This window comes from Mauremys reevesii, linkage group 11 (genome assembly GCF_016161935.1).
Source record: "Mauremys reevesii isolate NIE-2019 linkage group 11, ASM1616193v1, whole genome shotgun sequence".
Classification (NCBI taxonomy): Eukaryota; Metazoa; Chordata; order Testudines; family Geoemydidae; genus Mauremys; species Mauremys reevesii.
The window spans coordinates 42,708,484-42,730,909 of record NC_052633.1 but is presented as its reverse complement, the minus strand read 5'-3'; the positions used below and the strand labels follow the sequence as shown (position 1 = coordinate 42,730,909).

General features: G+C 41.1%; 1 protein-coding gene across 1 annotated transcript in view; it reads right to left on the bottom strand.

Annotated features, from left to right (window-relative positions):
• GALNT3 (polypeptide N-acetylgalactosaminyltransferase 3) overlaps positions 1-22,426 on the bottom strand; it is a 44,782-nt gene that overhangs the window by 11,945 nt on the left and 10,411 nt on the right. Inside the window, exons 2-6 of the mRNA XM_039495658.1 lie at positions 12,248-12,859; positions 7,044-7,216; positions 5,289-5,438; positions 2,324-2,558; positions 132-249 (exon numbers count right to left, since the gene is read on the bottom strand). Coding sequence (XP_039351592.1) covers positions 132-249; positions 2,324-2,558; positions 5,289-5,438; positions 7,044-7,216; positions 12,248-12,765 — 1,194 coding nt within the window. The 5' untranslated portion in view covers positions 12,766-12,859. The remainder of the gene's footprint in view (positions 1-131; positions 250-2,323; positions 2,559-5,288; positions 5,439-7,043; positions 7,217-12,247; positions 12,860-22,426) is intronic.

Here is a 22,426-nt window from a genome sequence, read left to right as displayed (position 1 = left end):
GTGAATCGGTCAACTAGGGCAAACTTCTGATACCGTGGTTTCGGGGTGAGGTGGGAAGTTGTGTGTGTTTTTGAGGACACATTTACTGGACCGATGTAAGGCCAGACATATGATTATATCTCTAAACTTACTCTGAAAGACATTTCTATATTTTCACCTCCCCATATTTCCATTTCTTCATCATAGCTTCCAATATATTCAAAATAGTCTTTCGATATTGAAAAAAGACCTCCGGCAAAAGTAGGTGTTCTGCAAAAAGATAAACAATTAAGTAAATTACTGATGCAAGGTTTAAACTGGCTGAAGAGATAATCTACCTGGGGAAATTCATTAGCATAATTATACCACTGCAGTTATACTAGTGTAATTCCCTGTTTGCATATGCTTATTCCAGAACAACAAACTAAACTGGAAAAAGGGACTCTTATGCCAGAATAAGTGTTCACATAAGGAGTTATGCTAGAATAACTATAGCTGTATATTTATATCAAATTTTCCTATATAGACAGGTCATTAGTTACCTTTATGCATTTTTCCATCCCTGTAAGTAACTAAATTGTGTTGGCAGCACCTTGTGATCCAATGAACAGACAAAAAGTTGCTGAAAGGGCAGAGAGCATCAGTAAAGATGTCTGGTCTTTCTCCAATGTATTGAGATATTGAGATCAACCACTATGTGTGTTATTCCATACTGGTACTCAGCCTAAAGCCTGACCAGGTATGACTATTCACTACCATGATACTAAGCACCCCAGCTGTTCTGGAATTTGGGGGAGATGCACCTTTCTTTGTGAGTATTCTTCGACCAGAATTCAGTTATATTGTCTCTAAGAAGGATTGCTCAGAAAAATTTCTTAAAACCATACTAAAAAGGGTCTGTTTGCCCATTTGCCATCTTCTCGGTGATCCTTAATATTTTACTTTTGGTTTTATTCTGAAGGGTACAACATCAGTTCATGTCACTCTGCGGAAGATGTAAGAAAAATAGTCTTATGCAGATGTGGAACTTTCTGGATCAGTAGCCATAAATAACTTTTAAGCTATTTCTCTCATCGGTTTAAGAGGTTCTTCAATTATATCAAAATGTTTGTGTAGCACGTCTAAACTTTTATTTACAAAACATTTTGAAAGTCAAAAAAGTACTTTCTAAATATAGAAATTATTATTATGGACATAGTAGTTGATGGATATGGGTGTCTGCCATCTTTGTAAGATGATGAGCAGCACACGTAACAAGCTTGTTTTCTCAGTTTTGACATTTTAACAAACTTGCCACCATCCATAAAGTCCGCACTTAAGGGTTTTTTTTTATTCTTGAAGCATTTCAAGATGTGAAATATGCACAAAGAGAAAAAGCTGATGCCCAAGCAGCAGAGCTAATGAAAAGTATGTATTTCCTCCTCTCCTTCCCCCACACACCTTTTCAATGAGCCTATCATTCAAGTCTATTATACATTCTCACGATGCAAGGTACAAAACACTATAAATAGGCATATAATAATTAGCCATTACTAATGAGTTAAGACAGACAAGACATCAAGAGTTCTTTTAAAATATCAGGATGGATGGCACTTAAACAAACCAATGCAATGAACTTTAGAACTAAACACCAGAAAAAGAGAGAGAGAAAACAGAAAACAAGCTTGCATTCCAGGAAAATTATTTTCACTCCACTCATTTATACCTTATTAGTCCTCCTTTGTCTAGTTTTTCTGTTAACGTACATGGGATGGTTCTGCTATATTTTTGTTACCCTGCTGTGAAACAGTACTATGCCCCAGTATGAGTTTAAATAAGTGCCTTACAATGAGACAGTTTCAACCAGTATACATTATGGAGACTCTAACTGTGTCTGCACTAGCATTTTTCTCTCTGAAATTTCTTGTAGCTGCAGATCCACCATTGGGAGTACTAGCATAGACAGGCTACTGGCATTCTAACCACCACATTATCTAACTCCATTCAGAACAGAATTAGATAATGTAGCAGTTAAAAATTTAACTGGTAGAAGTGCTCATGTAGACAGAAGCAATTATGGGAAATTATGAACAAAATCTACTGGAGAAGGACAATGTGTTTATATTTATCATTTTAAAGTTTGTTTGTAAAAATCTGATTTGTAAAAAAAAAAAAAAATCTAGAGAAAATATTCCAATAAGTGAAAGACCTCAAATCATAAGACATTAAGACTTCTGATTCCAGTGCTGCTATTCCCATCCTCAGGCAAAGAAATGCTTTGTTTAGAAGTTGCTAATCAGAACTTTTTTAGCAAACCATTTGCAAAGTGAAGAATTTCAAATATTCTACAAGCTCAACTGTTTACCTAATTGGATAGGTTTCATCTTTTCTTCTTTTATTTTCATGTTCAGGAAGAGATTCCCATCCAAATGATAAACTCCAGTCAAAATTTCCTCTGTTATGGTTATGTCCATAAGGAGAAGGCTTGCTGAATTCAAAAGTATTAAGATCTATGGATGCAATATCAGGGCTTACAACAGCAGTGTAGTTTTCAGCTATCCGTGCCAACAATGGCTCTAACCAGCCATAAAAACATTCACCTATGGGAATGAGGGGGAGGAGAGAAAAGAATTAATGAAATGAAGCACTGGAATTTTTCTTCACAATGAAAGTATAATTAAGGGACTATTATTGAACAGAGTCATGTTTTGTAGAATCCCCACTCTTTTTTTTTCTTTAAAAGATTAAATGTTAGCTTAGAGGCACCTAAGCGGACCTTGCTGAGTGGGCTTAGATTTTGGCATAAGTGATCATGTGTCTGGAGGAAAAAAAGCAAGTGCTGCCATTTAAATTTTTTTTTTAATCAAAACAAACTTCTTACTAAGAAAAGGGGTCAGGAGGAGGACAGAGTGAAGTGAAGATTGGGCTATGCCCTGGGAGGAGAGCAGGCATGAACAAGAGAGACACAGTGAAAGACAGTCCACAATCAAAGAGCTAAGGCTGAAGATAATTAATGAAAGATTCAGCCCTATAAGTTGTGACATCAAGTGTGCTGTGAATCAAAAAATTTTATTTCGAACATGCAATTCTAAGTAATTGAGAAACAAAATATATGGTAACTCCTCACTTAAAGTCGTCCCAGTTAACGTTGTTTCATTGTTACGTTGCTGATCAATTAGGGAACATGTTCATTTAAAGTTGTGCAATGCTCCCTTATAACATCGTTTGGCAGCCGCCTGCTTTGTCCACTGCTTTCACAAAGAGCAGCCCGTTGAAACTAGCTGGTGGGGACCAGGGTGGATCTTAGAACCAGGATGGACCGGCAGCCCCCTTATCAGCTCCCCTAAATTCCCTGTGCAGCAGCCGCCCAGCAGGCTATCAATTGCCTACAGTGCAGCTGTCCCTCCCCCCCACTGCCATGTGCTGCTCCTGCCCTTTGCCTTGGAGCTGCTCCCAGGAGCCTTCTGCTTGCTGTGTGAGGGGGCGCAGGAGAGAGGGGGGGCTAATGTCAGGGAGTCCCCCTCCCCCCCTGCTCCTGCACCCCACTTACACCATCTCCATGGGGGGGGACACACGATACAACAGGGCTCAGGATGGAGGGAGCTTCCTGAGAGGAGCTGCTGTCTCGACTTGCTTATCTACTTAACAAGGTAGTGTACTTAGAGTGGGGTCAGCTTACTTAAAGGGGCAATGCACATCTTTCTCTTTCTCATACAGGGTGTGTCTCTCTGTCTGCCATGCTGTCTCCCCTCCCTCCATTTGTGCTGCCTTGTAGAGTGTGAGGCTACATTAACAACAATGGGTTAACCCTTGAGGGCTCAGCCAAAAGCTAGTTAATCATTTAGCAGTAAGGCATTACCTGGGAAATATCCCACCCTCTTCCACCCTCTGACTTCACCACCTCAACCAAGCTTCACAATCATCGCTGTGTACAGTATTGTTTGTTTAAAACTTATTGTGTGTGTGTGTGTGTGTGTGTGTGTGTGTGTGTGTGTGTGTGTGTGTGTGTGTTGTCTGGTGAAAAAAAATTCCCTGGAACCTAACCCCCCCCCTATTTATATGAATTCTAATGGGGAAATTGGATTCACTTAGCATCGTTTCACTTAAAGTCACATTTTTCAGGAACATAACTACAACGTTAAGCATTTTGGAATGATTTTCCATAACAATCATTTTAGAATTTGTAATGTTTCAAGAACATTAAAATACTTGGTAAATAATTATTGATTATGCTAGAAATGGTTTTTAAAAGATTTTCCTACTCTTGCATCAAATTTCACTAGTATGATCTAGCTGACTAATGTTATTTATGTGCCTATTTAAAAAGTAAGTATTGGTTAGTACTTTCCTAATAGTTAGCAATTCAAATAAACTGATCATCATATCTGAAAGTTTGTCACTGTTAAAATTTATAAATTACTTACTCACCATATACCTGCTCTTGGCCTTTGCAATTCATGAAACCCCCACAGCCATGGATCTCTCAGTTTTAGCAAGACCCCAAATCGATTCACAGTAGTAGTAGGCTATGCTATAAGTGGTCGATAGTACCCAAGATCCACAAGAAGCTCCTTCTCAGCTACCTCCTTCTCAACTGCCTACAACCTTCCATCAGCTGCTTCCTGATGAGCTACCACTAGGGTTGCCAACTCTCCAGGATTGTTGTTGAGTCTCCAGGAATTAAAGGTAATGTCATACAATGAAACCTCCAGGAATTCATCCAACCAAAGTTGGTAATCTTAGTTACCACCATAGCCGAGGGTTCCAAGAAGAGCTAGCTCAGCAGTATGAGAGCTCTAGTGAACTAGCATGGACCAACAGCAAGAGACTCCTGGGTTCAATCCCACCTCAGACACTGACACCCTCTTACTCTAGTCACTTAATCTCTCTCTGCAACCATTTCTGTATATGTAAAATAGGAATAACTGTACTTAGCTACTGCACAGGAAGGTTATGACAATTAATGTATGTTTATAAAGCACTCAGAAATACTATAGTTCATCAGAATGAACATGCAAACCCTCCAGAGCCTATGCTCCCCATTTCCTCATCCAGACTCCAAGCTTAGACAGACAATTTTGTCGTCAACTCTTTAGAGCCCCTGGCACAAGCAACTGAGCAGTTCTTCCAGCATTGCATTAACTTTCGCCATGCTTATTTTTATTAAAGGTAAACTTGGCAAAGTTTACATTTCTAACACTGAGAAGGAAATTAAAACAAAGTAAAATTGAAAACGATGGTTTATAAAATGAACACAATACAGTTGCCTAAATATTTGATATTTTAACTACTACTACTGTATTTCATACAAGTAGCACAGATGTACTTACAATGTGCATCCAAAAAAGTGAGCGTCTCTCCTGTTGCTACTGAAGCTCCTAATAATCTTGCAGTGATTAGACCTTTTCTTTCCTTTTGTCGGACTATCTTAACTATTTGAAATTGTTTCACATATTCATCTAGTTTATCATGCAAGTATTCTGAAAAGACAAATCAATTTCAGAGTATTCAATAGAAACGCATTGCCTGAGATTCCTTAATTTTTTTTCTTTAACATCACAATCAACTTTGCATGCTAGTATGTTAAAATATAACTTTTGAAAAGGTTAAATTTTGCTGAGTAGATTATGATTAAACATATTTTTGGAATTTGAGGTTTATAAAATATATATTTGAAGAGAAACCATCCCAATTCTTAAAGCTTTAAAGGATGAAAACAATGGGTACCATTTCATTTAGATAAGTCTAAAGTAAAATCAATATTTCTGTCAGAAGTAGCCTGCATTCAATTTTTTTACTATTGTGTCTGTGTGATTATTAAGATTCTATAGTAGGCATCAAAAGCCAATACAAGTGTATGCAAGTACAAATAAAATAATTTTTTAAAAAGATTTTGCAATGTGGAAGCAAGACAAAAAAAAAATTAATTCACCTCTGACAGGAGTGACTTCTACTAAACAGCAGTTAAAAAGCAGTTCCTGTTGGTCGTTACTGAATCTACTTTTAAAAAAAAATGATAAAAGGGACATTTCCAATAGGCCTGCATTTTGCATTTGTATCACCTAATGTTGCAAGCAAACTGAGTAATTGTGCACCTCACCATCCTTACATACACAAATACACAAGTGCAGGTTTTGCATGTACATATGGGTGCATGTGCACATGTTGCAGGCATAAACAATCAAGAGCTACAATGTTTACCCGCAGTAGGAGCTCTAAATATACAGATGGGTAAAGATTTTTAAGAAGATTTATTTCCCTCTCAGGTTTAATTTTTCTTTGAAGTTTTTGTATCTTCTCACTTCTATATTAATATTAAGTGGCCTTCTGCTTCTGAATGTGGACTTGCAAACAACCATAGGTTTATTGATCTGAATGTGTGTGCTTTCAGATGTCTGCCTCAGTATTTCAATGTATGCATGTTTGTAAAACTGGCTTTGTAATCATCCAATGTACCTGTGATTATTTAGACAATTACCTAGAGCTCCACCTTTTAATATGTAATCATTTCTTCTCATATTGTCCCTTATCTTCAAACACTTAGTTTAATGAGACCATTTACAGGCCTGAAAAGGGACACATGTATAAATGTTTGCAGATCATTGTAAACATTGCCTATTATCATAGGTTAGTAGTAGGTTGCTTTACCCTAGGACTCCTTTTTCTACAAAGTGCAATATAACTTGTTTCCCTAAGGGTTAATGTAATCACGAATCAAAGTGGCACTGTTTTGCAATTTAAACAGTAATAAACCATTTAAATATATAAACTTTGTTAGGGAGGTACAGATTTAGAACACTGGGATGAATAGACAAGAAATCCATATTTGCCAAATGGAGTTAAAAACAGAAGGGAGAAAAAGCTTCTATTTTCTATCTTGCATGTGAGTATTAAAACTAATTAAGTAAACTTAACTACACACACAAATTTTTACAAACTTAAACACACACACTAAGCAAAGAGATAACTGTCTTTCTCATTCTTTCTAACCATTATTGATGCAAAACCGATATCACTGATTTATTAATCCCAAATGTAATCTTAACATGGATTAATTAGAAAAGATTTTTAAAAAAAATTCTTACCATCTACACTGGCATCATCCACCAAAATAACTTCTTTTAGGAGTATGGCAGGGGAAGTATACATCACACTGTGAACAGTTCTTAGCAGAGTAGACCAGGCTTCATTGTGAAAAACTATTATGATACTTGTAGTAGGCAGTGGTGGGCAACGTTTAAATTTTTGCTCAATACATCTAAAGATTAAAAGGTTTTAGACATTATATAAAATTGAATATGAACTCTAATTCAGTCTTTAAAAAAACATCCTTTTTGTAACAGAGAAATTATTGACATTTTATTTTTTCCCCTCTTATAATTTCTAGTTCCATCCAATCGTTGGAGATTAAAGAAATGGAAAGTGTCATACAGCATCTCAAATAGAATTCTTGATGGCCAATTCTTAATACCTCATGAATATCTATTTGAGCAATGAAGTCACTTCTGACACCAGGAATGTCAAGTACTTTTGACACAGAGTCCAGTTTTCCTCTCAGATACAACCATATATCACCCATGGAAGTCAATAGGAATTGTGCGTGCAGGTTTTGACTCATCCAGTTTCTCCTAGGCATTATTAATACTTACTAATCACTGAAGTGAGCATTATAGATTTAAGGGGACATTCAATTAAACTGGAAGGTGGCATATTGAAAGACAATACTTTCTGGAATGCAGTCAGTCAGTCTGTGGAAGTCATTGAGGCCACGAGTTTAAAAGGGTATAGACATTAAGATGCATAATAAGAATATCCAGAGTTATAATAGTAAATACTGGGAGTGGAAGGGGAGAAAAAATCAAATGTTTTGGAAGGAATTTACACTCTTCTTCATAACCAGGCTCTAACTACTAAGGATTAGGAGAAGACTTTCCTTGGGGGCATTGTATATAACTGCACTTACACCTGTATAGCAAACGATTTCTTGCACCTTCCTCTGAAGCATTTAGTACTGGCCGCTGTTGGATACAGACTTCTAGACTAGACAAACTACTGGTCTGAGCCAGTACAGCATTCCTATGTTCCTAAAAATTTTGGCTGTCTACGTGACATTACAAACAAGATGTCTTAACAAATCAAGGCTAATATTAAAGTTCATTTATGTATACTATCCAGAAAGAAGCTATCTTCAGCTAAAAGATATAGTTTAACAGCTCCTAATCTCAAAACAATACGCACACAAATAAAGCCACATAACAAGCAACATCTCAGCAACAAAACAAAAAAGAAAAACTTTTAATTTGGTCTTTTACCCCAGATAAAAATGTTTGCGTTTATTGAAAATAAGAATGGTCTGGGGCTGAAGATTACCAGAGTGGGAGTTAGATATGGGTTCTGGTCCTGCCTGTGCCACTTATGTAGCCTGTATTTCACCATTCCCATCTGTAAGTCAGGTTAATACTTGCTTAGTTCACAGGGGAGATGAAGCTTAATGCATTGACATTTTAAAGTTCTTTAAGATACTTAAATGGAACTGTGTACAAGTGGAAAGCAGGAGCACAAATCCCAGATCTGCTGGCCTACAATACTTGAGGGCTCAGTGTACCCAGCAGACAACTCCCAATGATGTAATGGAAGAAAAGATTATGTTGCATGGTTTACCCATGACTGGGAGGGTTGAGGAGAAGCAGCAGGAGAGTGTGGAAGCTACATAACTTCTGGACAACGGAGAAGAGAAACTACAAAGAAAGGGATGCTGCAAAATCCTTTCACGCGCCAGTCTCAAAAAAAATCACTTCTACTACTACTTGCTTGAGAGGAAAGAAAGGTGGGTGGCAGCTATTAGTTAGCCAGGTGGAACAGCACAACTTCATTTTTGCCAGGCATACATATTGCATCGGCATCTGAAAAAACATGACTCAAAGACCATGCAAATGTAGGTCTTAACTTCATGAGAACAGATATACAAATTTCAGAATGGTTCACCAAGCAACACAGAAAAACATTTAAAGCTTTATTTTTCCTGTGTTTAGTTATTACATATCAGCCAGATAATTGTTTTTGTTCTAAACACCAGCCATTTCCCAGTACATATGCCATATAGATATTATAATTAACTATGAAGTAGGAGCATAAAGGTTAGGTTCTTCCTATATGTAAAAAAAATGCAATCTCTTTGACTTTGGCTTAGAGCTTTAATGTCTAGTTTTTTAGAAAAGGGTTCATGGTTATTACTACTACCACGAATAAGCCTTATTTTCAGATTTTTCTTTTTCAACAAAGGGATTGGTCTTTAGAATTTTTTAAGATTATCACATTTCAACTACTGTTTTGACTGCCAGTAAAAGTATCAATGTTTTTCCATTAATTGTGTAACAATGATACTGTGCACCAGGAAGTGGACTGAGATAACTAATTCATTTCACATAGGCCACTAGCCACCCATCAGTGGAGGACAGCTTTCAGCTACTGTCATCTTGGGTATGATTATAACTAGTGACCCAAATGAGAGAGAATCCTTATCTCATTACCAATCCCTACAAATGTCATTTTATTTAAATAAATAATTATGCTTTTAATGATGAGTCATTTTTTTGTATCACCAGATCAGATAGGCCACCTACTAGGGTTGCCAGGCATCCGGTTTTCAACCGGAATGCCTAGTCGAGAAGGAACACTGGCGGATCCAGTTGGCATTGCCAACTGGGCCATTAAAAGTGCGGTTGGCGGCACAGCGGGGTACTGGGGCTAAGGTAGGCTCCCTACCTGCCCTAGCTCCGCACAGCTCCCGGAAGTGGCTGCCAGGTCCTTGTGGCCCCAAAGACCATGGACTGGCAGAGAGACTCCCATGTGATGGCCTTGCCTCTAGTGCTGGCTCTGCAGCTCCCACTGGCTGGAAACCGTGACCAATGGGAGCTGCGGGCATGAGGGCAGCGCACAGAGCCTCCCTGGCCACCCATGCGCCTGGGGGCTGTAGGCACCTGGCGGCTGCTTCCTGGGAGCTATGGTAAACACTGCTGGGACCCTGCACCCCAACCCCCTGTACCAGCCCAGAGGCCCCTCCTGCAGCCAAACTCCCTTCTGGAGCCAGCACCCTGCCCCCGCCCCCCAGCCCTGAGCCCTCTCCTGCACCCCACATCCCTGGCCCCAGCCTCTCCCCCACTCCAAACCCCTCAGCTCCAGCCTAGAGCCCCCTCCTGCAGCCCCAAACCCTCATCCCTGGCCCCACTTCAGAGCCTGCACTCCCAGCAGGAGCCCCCCCCCCCGCCAATCTCACCTCCCTGTCCCAGCCAGATCCCTTTCCCACACCCTGAACCCCTCATTTCTGGCCCCACCTAGAACCCATGGCCCCAGCCCAGAGCCCATAGTCCTCTGTACCTCAACCCCCTGGCCCAGTCTGGAGCCCTCTCCTGCACCCCAAACCCCTCATCCCTGGCCCCACCCGAGCCCACACTCCCAGCTTGAGCCCTCACCTCACTCCCGTACCCCAACCCCTACCCCAGCCCAGTGAAAGTGAGTGAGGGTGGGGGAGAGTAAGCAGCAGGGGGTGTAGAGTGAATGGGGTGGGGTGGGGCCTCAGGGAAGGGGCATGGCAGCAGTGTTCGGTTTGGTGCAATAAGAAAGTTGGCAACCCTACCAACTACTTTTTCTCCACACAGCCTTGCCCCTCCCAGTGCCCATTTGAGCAGAGAATAATATTCTATTGAATAATACCAGTTCTTTTTGAGTAGTTATGTAATGAACTCCTGTTCTCTGAGGACTGAACTAACACCAAACTCACTTATTTATTTTGTAGATGAAGGTGGGCCCCTGATCTTACATTAGAAAAAATAAATCAATATTTTTATTTTTATTTGTGATGTATGTTACAAAATTGTTCTGACTCCCAGTGCTAGATTCTATGTGCTTCAATAGGGAGGCATAAACATTTCATTTAAGGATGTGGTAGTAATCCCCTGAGGGCATCTCAGAATGCCAGGTTGTTGCTTTGTCTGAACTTTAAAAACAGCTCTGGGAAACTCTGCATTTGTTTTATTCATTTGTTTTCACTGTCTAGGGTATAGAATTTGTTTTAAACAAAAATGGCTGGCCAGTTGTTGAAGTTATTTCTATAATTATTTGAACCTCAGAGCTCTATAAAGTCTGCAAAGGCCTCACAAACGTCTTAGTATGTTTTGTGGACTTCGTAAGAAAAACAAAAACCAAAAAAACATAGGTCTGATTCAAAGAAATTAGAAGCTTTACAACCTTCAGTGGATTTGCCTGCAATTTCTGGAAGCCAATCAGATTCTGCTCTAGGATATTAGAATTGTAAAGCTATGCTTCTTCCCAGATCTGCAAGCACTATTGAGAGCTTACAAGGCCCACAGATAGAGCACATCCCTTACAAGTTTAACAAGACTATCCCTGTGGAGCTTGTAAACTGTGTGCTTACTGTTTATTGTCTATAGAGTTTACAGCTTATGAACACTGTAAAGCTTTGAGTCAACAAGGCCTCTTTCAAAGTCAAACATGGACTTCTATATTTTGTAAGCTTGTTTTTGCCTATAGATATTGTAAACTGTATGGGCATAACACAATCTGTAAGACTCATCACACCAATATTAATGACTGAAGGAATGTACCACTACAGACACGCTCAAGCAAAGAAGGTGTGTTCTAGAAGAGAAATAAGGGCTTGTCCAAGGAATGTACGGGCTGTGCTGGTGAAAATTCTGCATGCCATAGGATTCCAGAGGAAACCTAAGGACTTATTAAACCCACTATTCTTGCTTTCCTTTCAGTGACTGCAAAACAGTCCTTGCTACTTCTGCTTTATCAGAAAATTTCTGCTTCTTTTATTAACAAATCGTTTTCTTCACTTTTTTCTAAAAGTTTTTTTTTTAAAGAAAACTTTAAAACCCTGTTAGAGAATTTTTACTTATAAGTTTTAGTTTTCTTTTAAAAAATTAAGGAAGTTCCCAAAAATGGTCATTAAGGGAGAATTAAGGTTAGAGGCATACATCATAGACAAAGAAACTCATGGGATTGTTACTTAATGTCTAAACACCTGATAACAAAGAAATGCAAAATAAGCCTTGCTAAAAAACTTTTAGCTTTGACTTATCTCAACATAGCCTCTACTGGTAGATCAGAGATTTCCTATTCTATACCACAGACTGATGACATTATACGACATCTGTTTGCAGTGTTTGGTGTATTTAAATGCTGCCCAAGTTGCTCTGAGAATATGCTGGGTCTCTCTATGTTTGATAAGTATGTTATTCTCAATGTATGGATTTCAACATACTCAGGAGGTCGAGTGTCTGGTCCAAGATCCCGGTGCAAAGAAATTCTGTCACTTGCAAAAGCATTAAAACAGTGTTTTTCATCCCCACGCTCCTTCTCCTTCTCCTCTTCTGGGCTTAAATTGATAGCTTTGAATGCTTTACCAGAAGCTCCAGGGGCATTGGGGTCCTGAGAAGGTCGCTCTAAGAAGGGTTTCAGTTCTGCTAGTGTATAATGTCCTGGCAAACAGTGTCTCTCTCCAGGAATATTGGTTTGCCTAACAGGTGCTTTTATCTGCATTTTTGGCTTTGCACCTTTAATATTGTTCACAGCATTTAACATGAAACCTAGTACATCACTTTTCTTTCCCACAATTGGTTCAATCCCTGGTTCATGTTTAGCATCTTGAACACCTACTTCTCTTTGTAATAAAAACAAAAATACTAGAAAAATAAAAACAACAATGCTAAACTTCCAAAGCTTCCAGTGGGAAAACAGTTTCTTACACAATCTTCTTAGTATTAGTATTATGTGAGCCATTCTGGTAAAAGTTTATCACATCTATAAAAACTTCTGTTAAAGATGTTCTTTAGCATCAAACTGGTCACAATAATGTTTCTTGAAATGGAAACACCTGTAAATTAAAAAAAAGTATTAATATGTATGCAGTTAAGCGTGCACTACAATGCAAAAGTACAAAACGTGAAAATCAATTGTAACTGATTTAACAAGGGGGCCACATACAGGCCTGGTCTACACTACGCGTTTAAACCAAATTTAGCAATGTTAAACCGAATTAACCCTGCACCCGTCCACACAATGAAGCCCTTTATATCAATATAAAGGGCTCTTAAAACCAATTTCTGTACTCCTCCCCGATGAGGGGAGTAGCACTGAAATCAGTATTGCCATGTCGGATTAGGGTTAGTGTGGCCGCAATTCGACAGTATTGGCCTCCAGGCGGTATCCCACAGTGCACCATTGTGACCACTCTGGAAAGCGATCTGAACTTGGCTGAACTTTAGGCTACAGATGTGGGGACCTGCATGGACACTTCTAAGCTTAATTACCAGCTTAGATCTGGTATCGTTGCCACCATTCACAAGCACTCCCTTCCTTGGGTAGCCTTGAGAAACTTCCCCAATTCCCCGGTGAACACAGATCCAAACCCCTTGGATCTTAAAACAAGGAGAAATTAACTATCCCCCTTCCTTTCTCCCACCAACTCCTGGTGGATCCAGATCCAACCCCCTTGGATCTAAAAAACAAGGAAAAATCAATCAGGTATTAAGAAAAAAGGCTTTTAATTAAAGAAAAGAAAGGTAAAAGAAAACCCTCTGGGAGAGATTAGCATACCAGCTACTCTCACAGACAACAGATTCAAAACACAGTGCATGTTCCCCTGGGCAAAACTTTAATACACACAAGAATACCCAGATTTGATAATTCCCTTAATGGTACCAAGACAAGTTACAAAGAAAATAAACATAAACCTATTTATTCCTTTCTAAAACTTACTACTCTGATAAGAGGCTGGTTCCTTGATCTTTTTCACTCCAGCTGAAACTGAAAAACTAAACTAGACAAAGGAAACTTCCCTCCTTCCTTTTGAAACATCTTGTCCCCCCATTGGTTCCTCTGGTCAGGTGTCAGCTAGGCTAGGTGAACTTCTTAACCCTTTACAGGTAAAGAGAGGCATTAACCCTTAACTATCTGTTTATGACAGATGCACTAGACAGGAAAAGCCCCGCGAACTTTTGAATTTCATTTCCTGTTTGCCCAGCGTGGAGCGCTGATCAGCACGGGTGGCCATGCAGTCCCAAATCCAAAAAGGGCTCCAGCATAGACCGTACGGCAGATACTGGATCTGATCGCTGTATGGGGAGACAAATCTGTTCTAGCAGAGCTCCGTTCCAGAAGACGAAATGCCAAAGCATTTGAAAAAATTTCCAGGCTATGACAGACAGAGGCCACAGCAGGGACTCAACACAGTGTTGTGTGATAAGCGTAATGGAAAGCCAAAGAATCAAATGGACGCTCATGGAGGGAGGCAGGGGGTACTGAGGACTTGAGCTATCCCACAGTTCCTGCAGTCTCCGAAAAGCATTTGCATTCTTGGCTGAGCTCCCAATGCCTGAAGGGTCAAAAACATTGTCGCCGGTGGTTCACGGAATATGTTGTCAATTTACCCCCCCTTTCCCCCCCAAAGAAAAGGGAACGAAATAGTTTCTCGCCTCTTTTCAATGTCACCGTATGTCTACTGGATGCTGCTGGTAGACGGGGTACTGCAGTGCTAAACAGCAGCATCCGCTCTTCTTCCCTCCCTGGTGACAGATGGTATGGTACAATATGAGTGATAGCTATCCTCGTCATCATTCTGTGAGTCCTCCTGGTTGGCCTTGGTGAGGTCGGCCGGGGGCGCCTGGGCAAAAATGGGAATGACACCTGCTCATTCCCTTCTTTAAGCTTTATGTCTTGGAGATTCAGTCCTGGCAGATGGTGCAATAGGGCTGGTAACTGTCCTCACCATAGCTCTGCTGGAGGCTGGAGGAGAGGAGAGGAGCTCAGCTGGAGGCTGAGCTCCTCTCTCCCCCTTTTCATGTCTAATGGAGATTCTGGACTATCATAGCAGCGGGAGGCTGTGCTCCTTCCCCCCCACACACACCTTTTAATGAGTAATGGAGATGTCCTGCCTGGAATATCATAGCAGCTGGAGGCTGCCTCCCCCTCATTTTATCTCACTAAAAAGTCAGTGTTTCTTATTCCTGCATTCTTTATTACTTCATCACACAAATGGGGGGATAACTGCCACGGTAGCCCAGGAGGGGTGTGGGAGGAGAGAAGCAACGGTTGGGGTTGTTGCAGGAGGACCCCCTAGAATGGCATGCAGCTCATTATTTCTGCAGGATATCTGGGGCTCTGACCCATCTTTGTCCATGCGCCCCCCAGCCGACCTCAGCGAGGCCAGCCAGGAGCACCCATGACAGCAACAGACGGTACAATATGACTGATAACCATCGTCACCAATTTCCAAAGCAGCAGATGGTGCAATAGGGCTGGTATCCATCTCTGCTACCTTGCAAAGGGCAAATGAATGCTGCTGTGTAGCACTGCAGTACCACGTCTGTCAGCAGCATCCAGTACACATATGGTGACAGTGAAAAAAGGCTAAACGGGCTCCATGGTTACCATGCTATGGGGTCTGCAAGGGCAATCCAGAGAAAAAGGGTGTGAAATGATTGTCTGCCGTTGCTTTCACGGAGGAAGGATTGAGTGACGACATTTATCCAGAATCACTCGCGACACTGTTTTTGCTCCATCATGCATTGTGATCGCAACCCAGAATTCCAATGGGTGGGGGAGACTACGGGAACTATGGGATAGCTACCCACAGTGCAACGCTCTGGAAATCGACGCTAGCCTCGGTACATGGACGCACACCGCCAAATTAATGTGCGGCCGCGTGCACTCGACTTTATACAATCTGTTTTAAAAAAACGGTTTCTGTAAAATCGGAATAATCCCGTAGTGTAGACATACCCTAAGGTTAGATAGGCAACCTTAATTCTGGCATTTCCTCACTTTTCGGTGTTTGACTTTGCAACCTTAATGTTCTCTTAATGTAGTATTTTGTATGTAGTTAGGCAAATGTTGAAGGAATAATTCCATACTATCCTGGGTAAAGTTAAAGAGTGTGTTACTGCCCAATTTTCTCCCCCCACCTCCATTTTACTAATTATTGTTTTATTCTCTTACACTAGATTGACACAGGTTCACTTCCACACTCCAAACTCATAAATCAAGTCTGTCCCCTACCTCTTTGCAGAGGTCCTCTTTTCAGCCTGCAGTCTAGGACTTAGGAGCAAGTTGCTATCCTCCGGGTAGTACAGGATGCCTACAACTTCCCAGATTTTCCTCCTCTGAACCTGATAATTCTGTTCTCCAGCTCCTCCCTCTTGGTCTCAAAGGATTAGTGGCCTAATTTGTTCTTCCATCCCTTCTCCCCACCCCAGGAAAAAATATAGCTGTTTTGGCAGTTTGAGTCCCCCTCTTGAGAAATTTAAACAACAACAACTGGGCTCTGCTCCCTGCCTTCCCTATATTTATTCCCTCTAGAGAGGGAACCAACAGCTTTCCTCATCCCACTTGACCCCACTCAGACAAAATTTTCATTCACCATAATCAAGTGGGTGAGAGGTTTTTGAGGCCCTGGCATTAGAGGCCAAAAGAATCATACCAGTAAGTTGGCTAAACTCAATATAGTTATTCACTGTCTAATGGGAAAAGAGGTGCTATATTTTAAATAAGAAAATACACAGTTTACTGTGCACAGCTGAAAAAAATTTGTGCAGATGGTCAAACACAGTCAGGCGTTTGGTGTAATTACAGTTGGTACATGGAGGTGCCAGAGCCTGGATACCCAGTCTAAAAGTGACTTGTGGGATTCCACCCTGAGAGAAGTTCAGCACTGGGTCTATTGCTTCAAAGGTTGCCCATGGAGAGAGAGAGAGAGAAAAGAGAAAAACAGCTCATTCTGAAACGGTGAGAAAAGAGCAGGATTATTTTTTTTAAGATGTGTCAAAATAAGGATTTATTATGACTAGACCTAATAATAATAGGTGGTATTGGTGTATCAAGTACTTCTAAGTATTACACATAGTAAGCAAGTTTTAGAACTGCTGGATTAGCTCGTTCTCAGTTGGGACATCAGCTATACCTGTCTTTAAACCAAAAAATAAAAGATTAGTATAATTGTACTACTTAATCATATGTCTAACCTCCCAACTCTTCAAAAACAAACATTAACTTCTCCTTCTAGGAAATACTATTTAATTAAACAAGTTATAACATCCTGCTGAAACAAAGTATTTGCAGAATGGGGAAGCATACTGTAAATGAGAGTGGAGGCAGTTTTGGGAAATATCTGACCTCCTAGGATCGTTCTCCTTAATAAATATTTCTGTTCTGAGTGACTTGGAAATAGGAGGTATTTGGCTACCACTTCCTTGACTGAACATACACTTAGAATTAACTAAGATCCAGGAAGGGTAAGAGAACAATGTAGTCAGAACAAGCCTCCATAACAAGACTGGACAAAAATATTTATCTGTATGCATACTGAATCCTTACACAGGACCCAACAGTAAATGCCTGGACAAAGGGACCTCTGACATCCCCTGAAAAGAGAACTTTGTGGGAGCAGATTATAGGAAAGACTGCCACTACATGTATGAATTATTTACTGAAAGGTAGTTTCTAGAATTTTATACAACCGCAAATGCTGATTGCTATACCAAGAGATACCAGTAAAGAGTTTTTGTTGCGAGAGGAGAGAACAGTTGAAGGACACAATTGTTGCACCTGTACTATTTCTGCCTCATTGCTGCTACTATCAGAAGCAAGGAGGAACGTATTACTTAGCACATGTCTACATCCTCTTGTACAACATTATGATAGCAAGCAGATAGGTGCCTCGGAAATACATCAAATAGATTAGATGGGAACTACCATGCACTTCTAGAACAAAAGTCTTTAACAAATAAGCCATATAGTTCTAAAGAATTAAGAATTTATGCAGGAAGGACTAGTTAAACACAAACACAGTTTACACATTTGAGAATAAATTTAAAACTATATTAATTAAATATATAGAGATATACCTGTCTCATGGAGCTGAAAGGTCATTGAGTCCAGCCCCCTGCCTTTACTAACAGGACCAAGTACTGATTTTGCCCCAGATCTCTAAGTGGCCCCCTCAAGGAGAGAACTTACAAACCTGGGTTTAGTAGGCCAGTGCTCAAACCTCTGAGCTATCCCTCCCCCCCCCATAGCTGTGGAAAGACTAAGAAGGGGCAACTTTGACCTCTTTTGTTGGGCATGACTAACAAAAGAAGAAAACTGTTTTAAAAGATAGATCAGAACTTAAGAACAGCTATACTGCACAAGACCAATGGTCCATCTAGACTGGCTTCCAATAGTGGCCAACAGTGACCAGATCTAGATGCATCAGAGGGAATGAACAGAACAGGGCACTTTCAGTTCCTGCTGTCCAGTCCTAACTTCTGGTAGCTGGAGGTTTAGGGACACTTGGATCAGGGAGGCCTTGTCCCCATCTTAGCTAATAGCCATTGATGGACTTTCCTTCATGAATTTACTTCTTTTATGAACAAGTTATATTTTTGGCCTTCACAACATCCCATGGCAACAAGTTTCACAAGTTGACTGTATATTGTGTGAAGAAGTACTTCCTTTTGTTTTAAACCTGCTGCCTGTTAATTTCATCAGGAGAACAACTAGTTCTTGTGTAACATGAAGGGGTAAATAACACTTCCCTATTAACCCTCTCTATACCATTATGATTTCATATCATCAAATTTCTCATGGTTGTTTAGAGTAATGTTCAAAAGGAAATTGCATTTAGTAAATACTTAAATGCATACAATACTGATAATTTGTGACTGACAATGCTGTTCAACTTGTTTTCTATTACAATTTAGTAAATATCCAGGAACTATTAATTTAGGATTTAACAGAGGGGAGGGAGGAGTTCAGTAACTAACTATGCTTATAAACGTGGCTGCTTTTTAGTGGCCTGAAATACAAATGACATTTTTCTCAACTTGTTATTTTCAGTAAATTTTAAAGCTTTTTCTATGAAAAATTTAAATGAAAAAAGTCTTTATTTAAAAACCCACCATGAGCCACACATAGCTGAAAAGCTGAACTAAGTGGTGATATAAAGGTGATCGGTTTCTACTGATGACCAAAAAGCTTGGCATCTTTAAATACAGATAACAGCTAGTGTAACTTTCAGGGGTGGCTCTAGCCATTTCGCCGCCCCAAGTACGGTGACATGCCGCAGGGGGGGCGCTTTGCCGGTTGCCGGTCCCGCGGCTCCGGTGGACCTCCCGCAGGCGTGCCTGAGGATGCTCCACCGAAGCCGCGGGACCAGCAGACCCTCCACAGGGACGCCTGCGGGAGATCCACCGGAGCCACCTGCCGCACTCCCGGTGACCGGCAGAGCGCCTCCCGCAGCATGCCGCCCCAAGCACACGCTTGGCGTGCTGGTGCCTGGAGCTGCCCCTGGTCACTTTAAAACATTTTTCCTTGGTTTCCTATGGGGAAAATAAGAAATGATCACAATTTTAAATTCCAGGAAAAAGATAATTAGATTTTAGAATGGACTTTTTTTTGCATTTATCTGGAGACCTAATCTTGTAAAGAGGGTCGCCGTCTGTTCAGTGGCTTGTAACATTGTTTGTCATGTTGGTGCTTTTAGCAGGCAGTCATCCAGGTACGGGAATATCATGATTCAGTTTCTGCAGAGGCAGGCCACAACCACTGCTAGTACCATCGAAAAAAACTCGAGGGGCAGTGGATAGGCCGAAAGGAAGAATCTTGTATTGAAAACATTCCTGTCCAATAGTAAATCAGAGAAATCTCTGATGTAAGCGATGGATCGTTATATGAAAATACGCATCCTGGAGGTCGAGGGCCGAGAACCAACCCCCTCTTTCAAGTGCTGGAATTATGGTACAGTAACTTCTCACTTAACATTGTAGTTATGTTCCTGAAAAATGTGACTTTAAGCGAAACGATGTTAAGCAAATCCAATTTCCCCATAAGAATTAATGTAAATGGGGTGGGGCGGGGTTTGGTTCAGGGAAATTTTTTTCACCAGGCAAAAGACTCTACACACACACACACACACACAGTATAAGTTTTAAACAAACAATTTAATACTGTACACCGCGATGATGATTGTGAAGCTTGGTTGAGGTGGTGAAGTCAGAAGTTGGGGTATTTCCTAGGGAATGCCTTACTGCTAAATGATGAGCTAGCTTTTTGCTGAGCCCTCAAGAGTTAACCCATTGTTATTAATGTGTTACAGATAACACACAGCCTCACACTCTACAAGGCAGCACGAATGTCCTCCTCATTATTGCTCAAAAAGGATGGCACAGAGCATGATGGAGTCGCAAGGAGACTTGGTGCTAGGGTCAAGTCGATGCCGAGGTCACATCAGCGCTAAGAATGGGAGAGCCAGGCGTAGATCTGACTAAGAGATTTTTGTGCCGTAGGGACTGCTGTGGTGTCTGCATGATCTGCACCGGAGGCTGCATGAGCATCAGTGCCAGAAGCTGCGGTGTATATGTCAGCTCCATAGGCTGTGCCAATGTGTGCACCAAGTGTGCAGTGGGGGTCGAAGAGTGAGCCACAGACTGCACCGGTGCCTCACCACTCTGTGCTGATTGCGCCTCTGGCTGCATTAGTGTTGAAGCACAGGGTTTCGATTTCCCCTTAGCACCTGCGTCCGAGCTGGCTCTTTTAGAGTCTTTAGCTCTCGTGGTACCAGCAGTGCCAGATGGACCCGCTATCTCAGCTCCTGGAACTGCTGGTGCGGTCGGTGCCAATGCTGTTTGCCCATTCACAGAATGGCATTTCTTGGCCGATTTCTGCGTTGGGGACATAGTTACCTTGTTTTTGGACACTTTTTTAGTGGGGTGATCAGAAGCCTGAGTGGAGGAGGAGGGATCCTTGTCAGAAGCTGGTATGAAGAGCCTGCAGGTGAGGCAACGTTTAAAGCTCAGGGAACCAGGCATTCCCGTCAAGAAAGGCTTTTGTCTCCACAGAGGCTGACTAGTCTTAAAGTTCAACTGAAACCTAGCTTGTAACAAGGAGAGTAATTAAAAAAAACTTTTTTTTTGTTTTTTTTAAACACGGCGACGGGGACAAAGAGAAACTAATGAACTAACTATCCTAACTAAATAACAGTAGTAAATAGGCTAAAAGAACGAAGTAGTGAGGCGCTGCTAAGTGCGCCAACTCAAAGCCAAAAGTGCTAGAGAAAGAACTGAGGGGGGGACTGGTCGCACAGCATCAGTTAACCGCCTGAAGCGGTGTACGACGGGGATCATGCATGTGCGACCCAATCTGGCACTGATACCACAAATTTCCGATTACAAGTGAAGGGGCACACGAACACCTAAAGTGGAGCACCCACAGGGATAGCACTTGAAGAACTAGCCTTTTCTGTTTATGTCAGAGGTTGGCAACCTTTCAGAAGTGGTGTGCTGAGTCTTCATTTATTCACTCTAATTTAAGATTTTGTGTGCCAGTAATACATTTTAACATTTTTAGACGGTCTCTTTCTACAAGTCTATAATATATAACTAAACTATTGTTGTATGTAAAGTAAATAAGGTTTAAAAATGTTTAAGAAGCTTCATTTTAAAATTAAATTAAAATGCAGAGCCCCCTGGCCTGGTAGCCAGAACTGGTGGTGGGGAGGGATAGCTCAGTGGTTTGAGCATTGGCCTCTTAAACCCAGCATTGTGAGTTCAATTCTTGAGGGGGGCCATTTAGGGATCTGGGGCAAAAAATCTGTCTGGGGACTGGTCCTGCTTTGAGCAGGGGATTGGACTAGATGACCTCCTGAGGTCCCTTCCAACTCTGATATTCTATGAACCACATAATGAGTGTGCCACTGAAAATCAGCTTGTGTGCTGCTTTTGGCACACGTGCCATAGGTTGCCTACCCCTGGTTTATGTACTCAGTGGCTAAGTGGGCTGGTTCCATAATAAGGATACACATGTTGTCTATTGCTCCACCACAGTTCAGGAACCCCCACTGCTGCAAATCCATCTATTATTTCCTGTACATTACCAAGAGTCACAGTCCTTTGAAGCAGGAAATGTTTAATGGCCTTGCATATTTGGATCACAACAGCCTCCACTGTGGATTTTCCAATCCCAAAATGATTGTCCACTGACTGATAGCAATCTGATGTTGCAAATTTCCAGAGTATGGTTGCCACTCACTTCTCCACTGTCAGTGCAGCTCTCATTTTGTGTTCCCAGGCCAAAGGGCTGGGGCAAGCTCTGTACACAGATACAGGAACCTGCTCTTCCGCATCCAAAAGTTTTCAAGCCACTGCTCCTCATTCCAAACCTGCACTATGATGCTATCCCATAAATCAGTGCTCATTTCTCAGGCCCAGAAGTTGTGCTCCACTAGGTGGAGCTGTTCCATGAATGCCAGCAGCAACCTAGCAATTTTTTTTCTGTTATGGCCATCAGCATTCAGTTATAGTGCTCAAATATGTCCACATCTTCCTCATCACTATCCTGATCATAGCAGTACTTCCTTAATATCTGCAAATACTCCAAATCATACATCCTGTAGGAGCAACACACATGA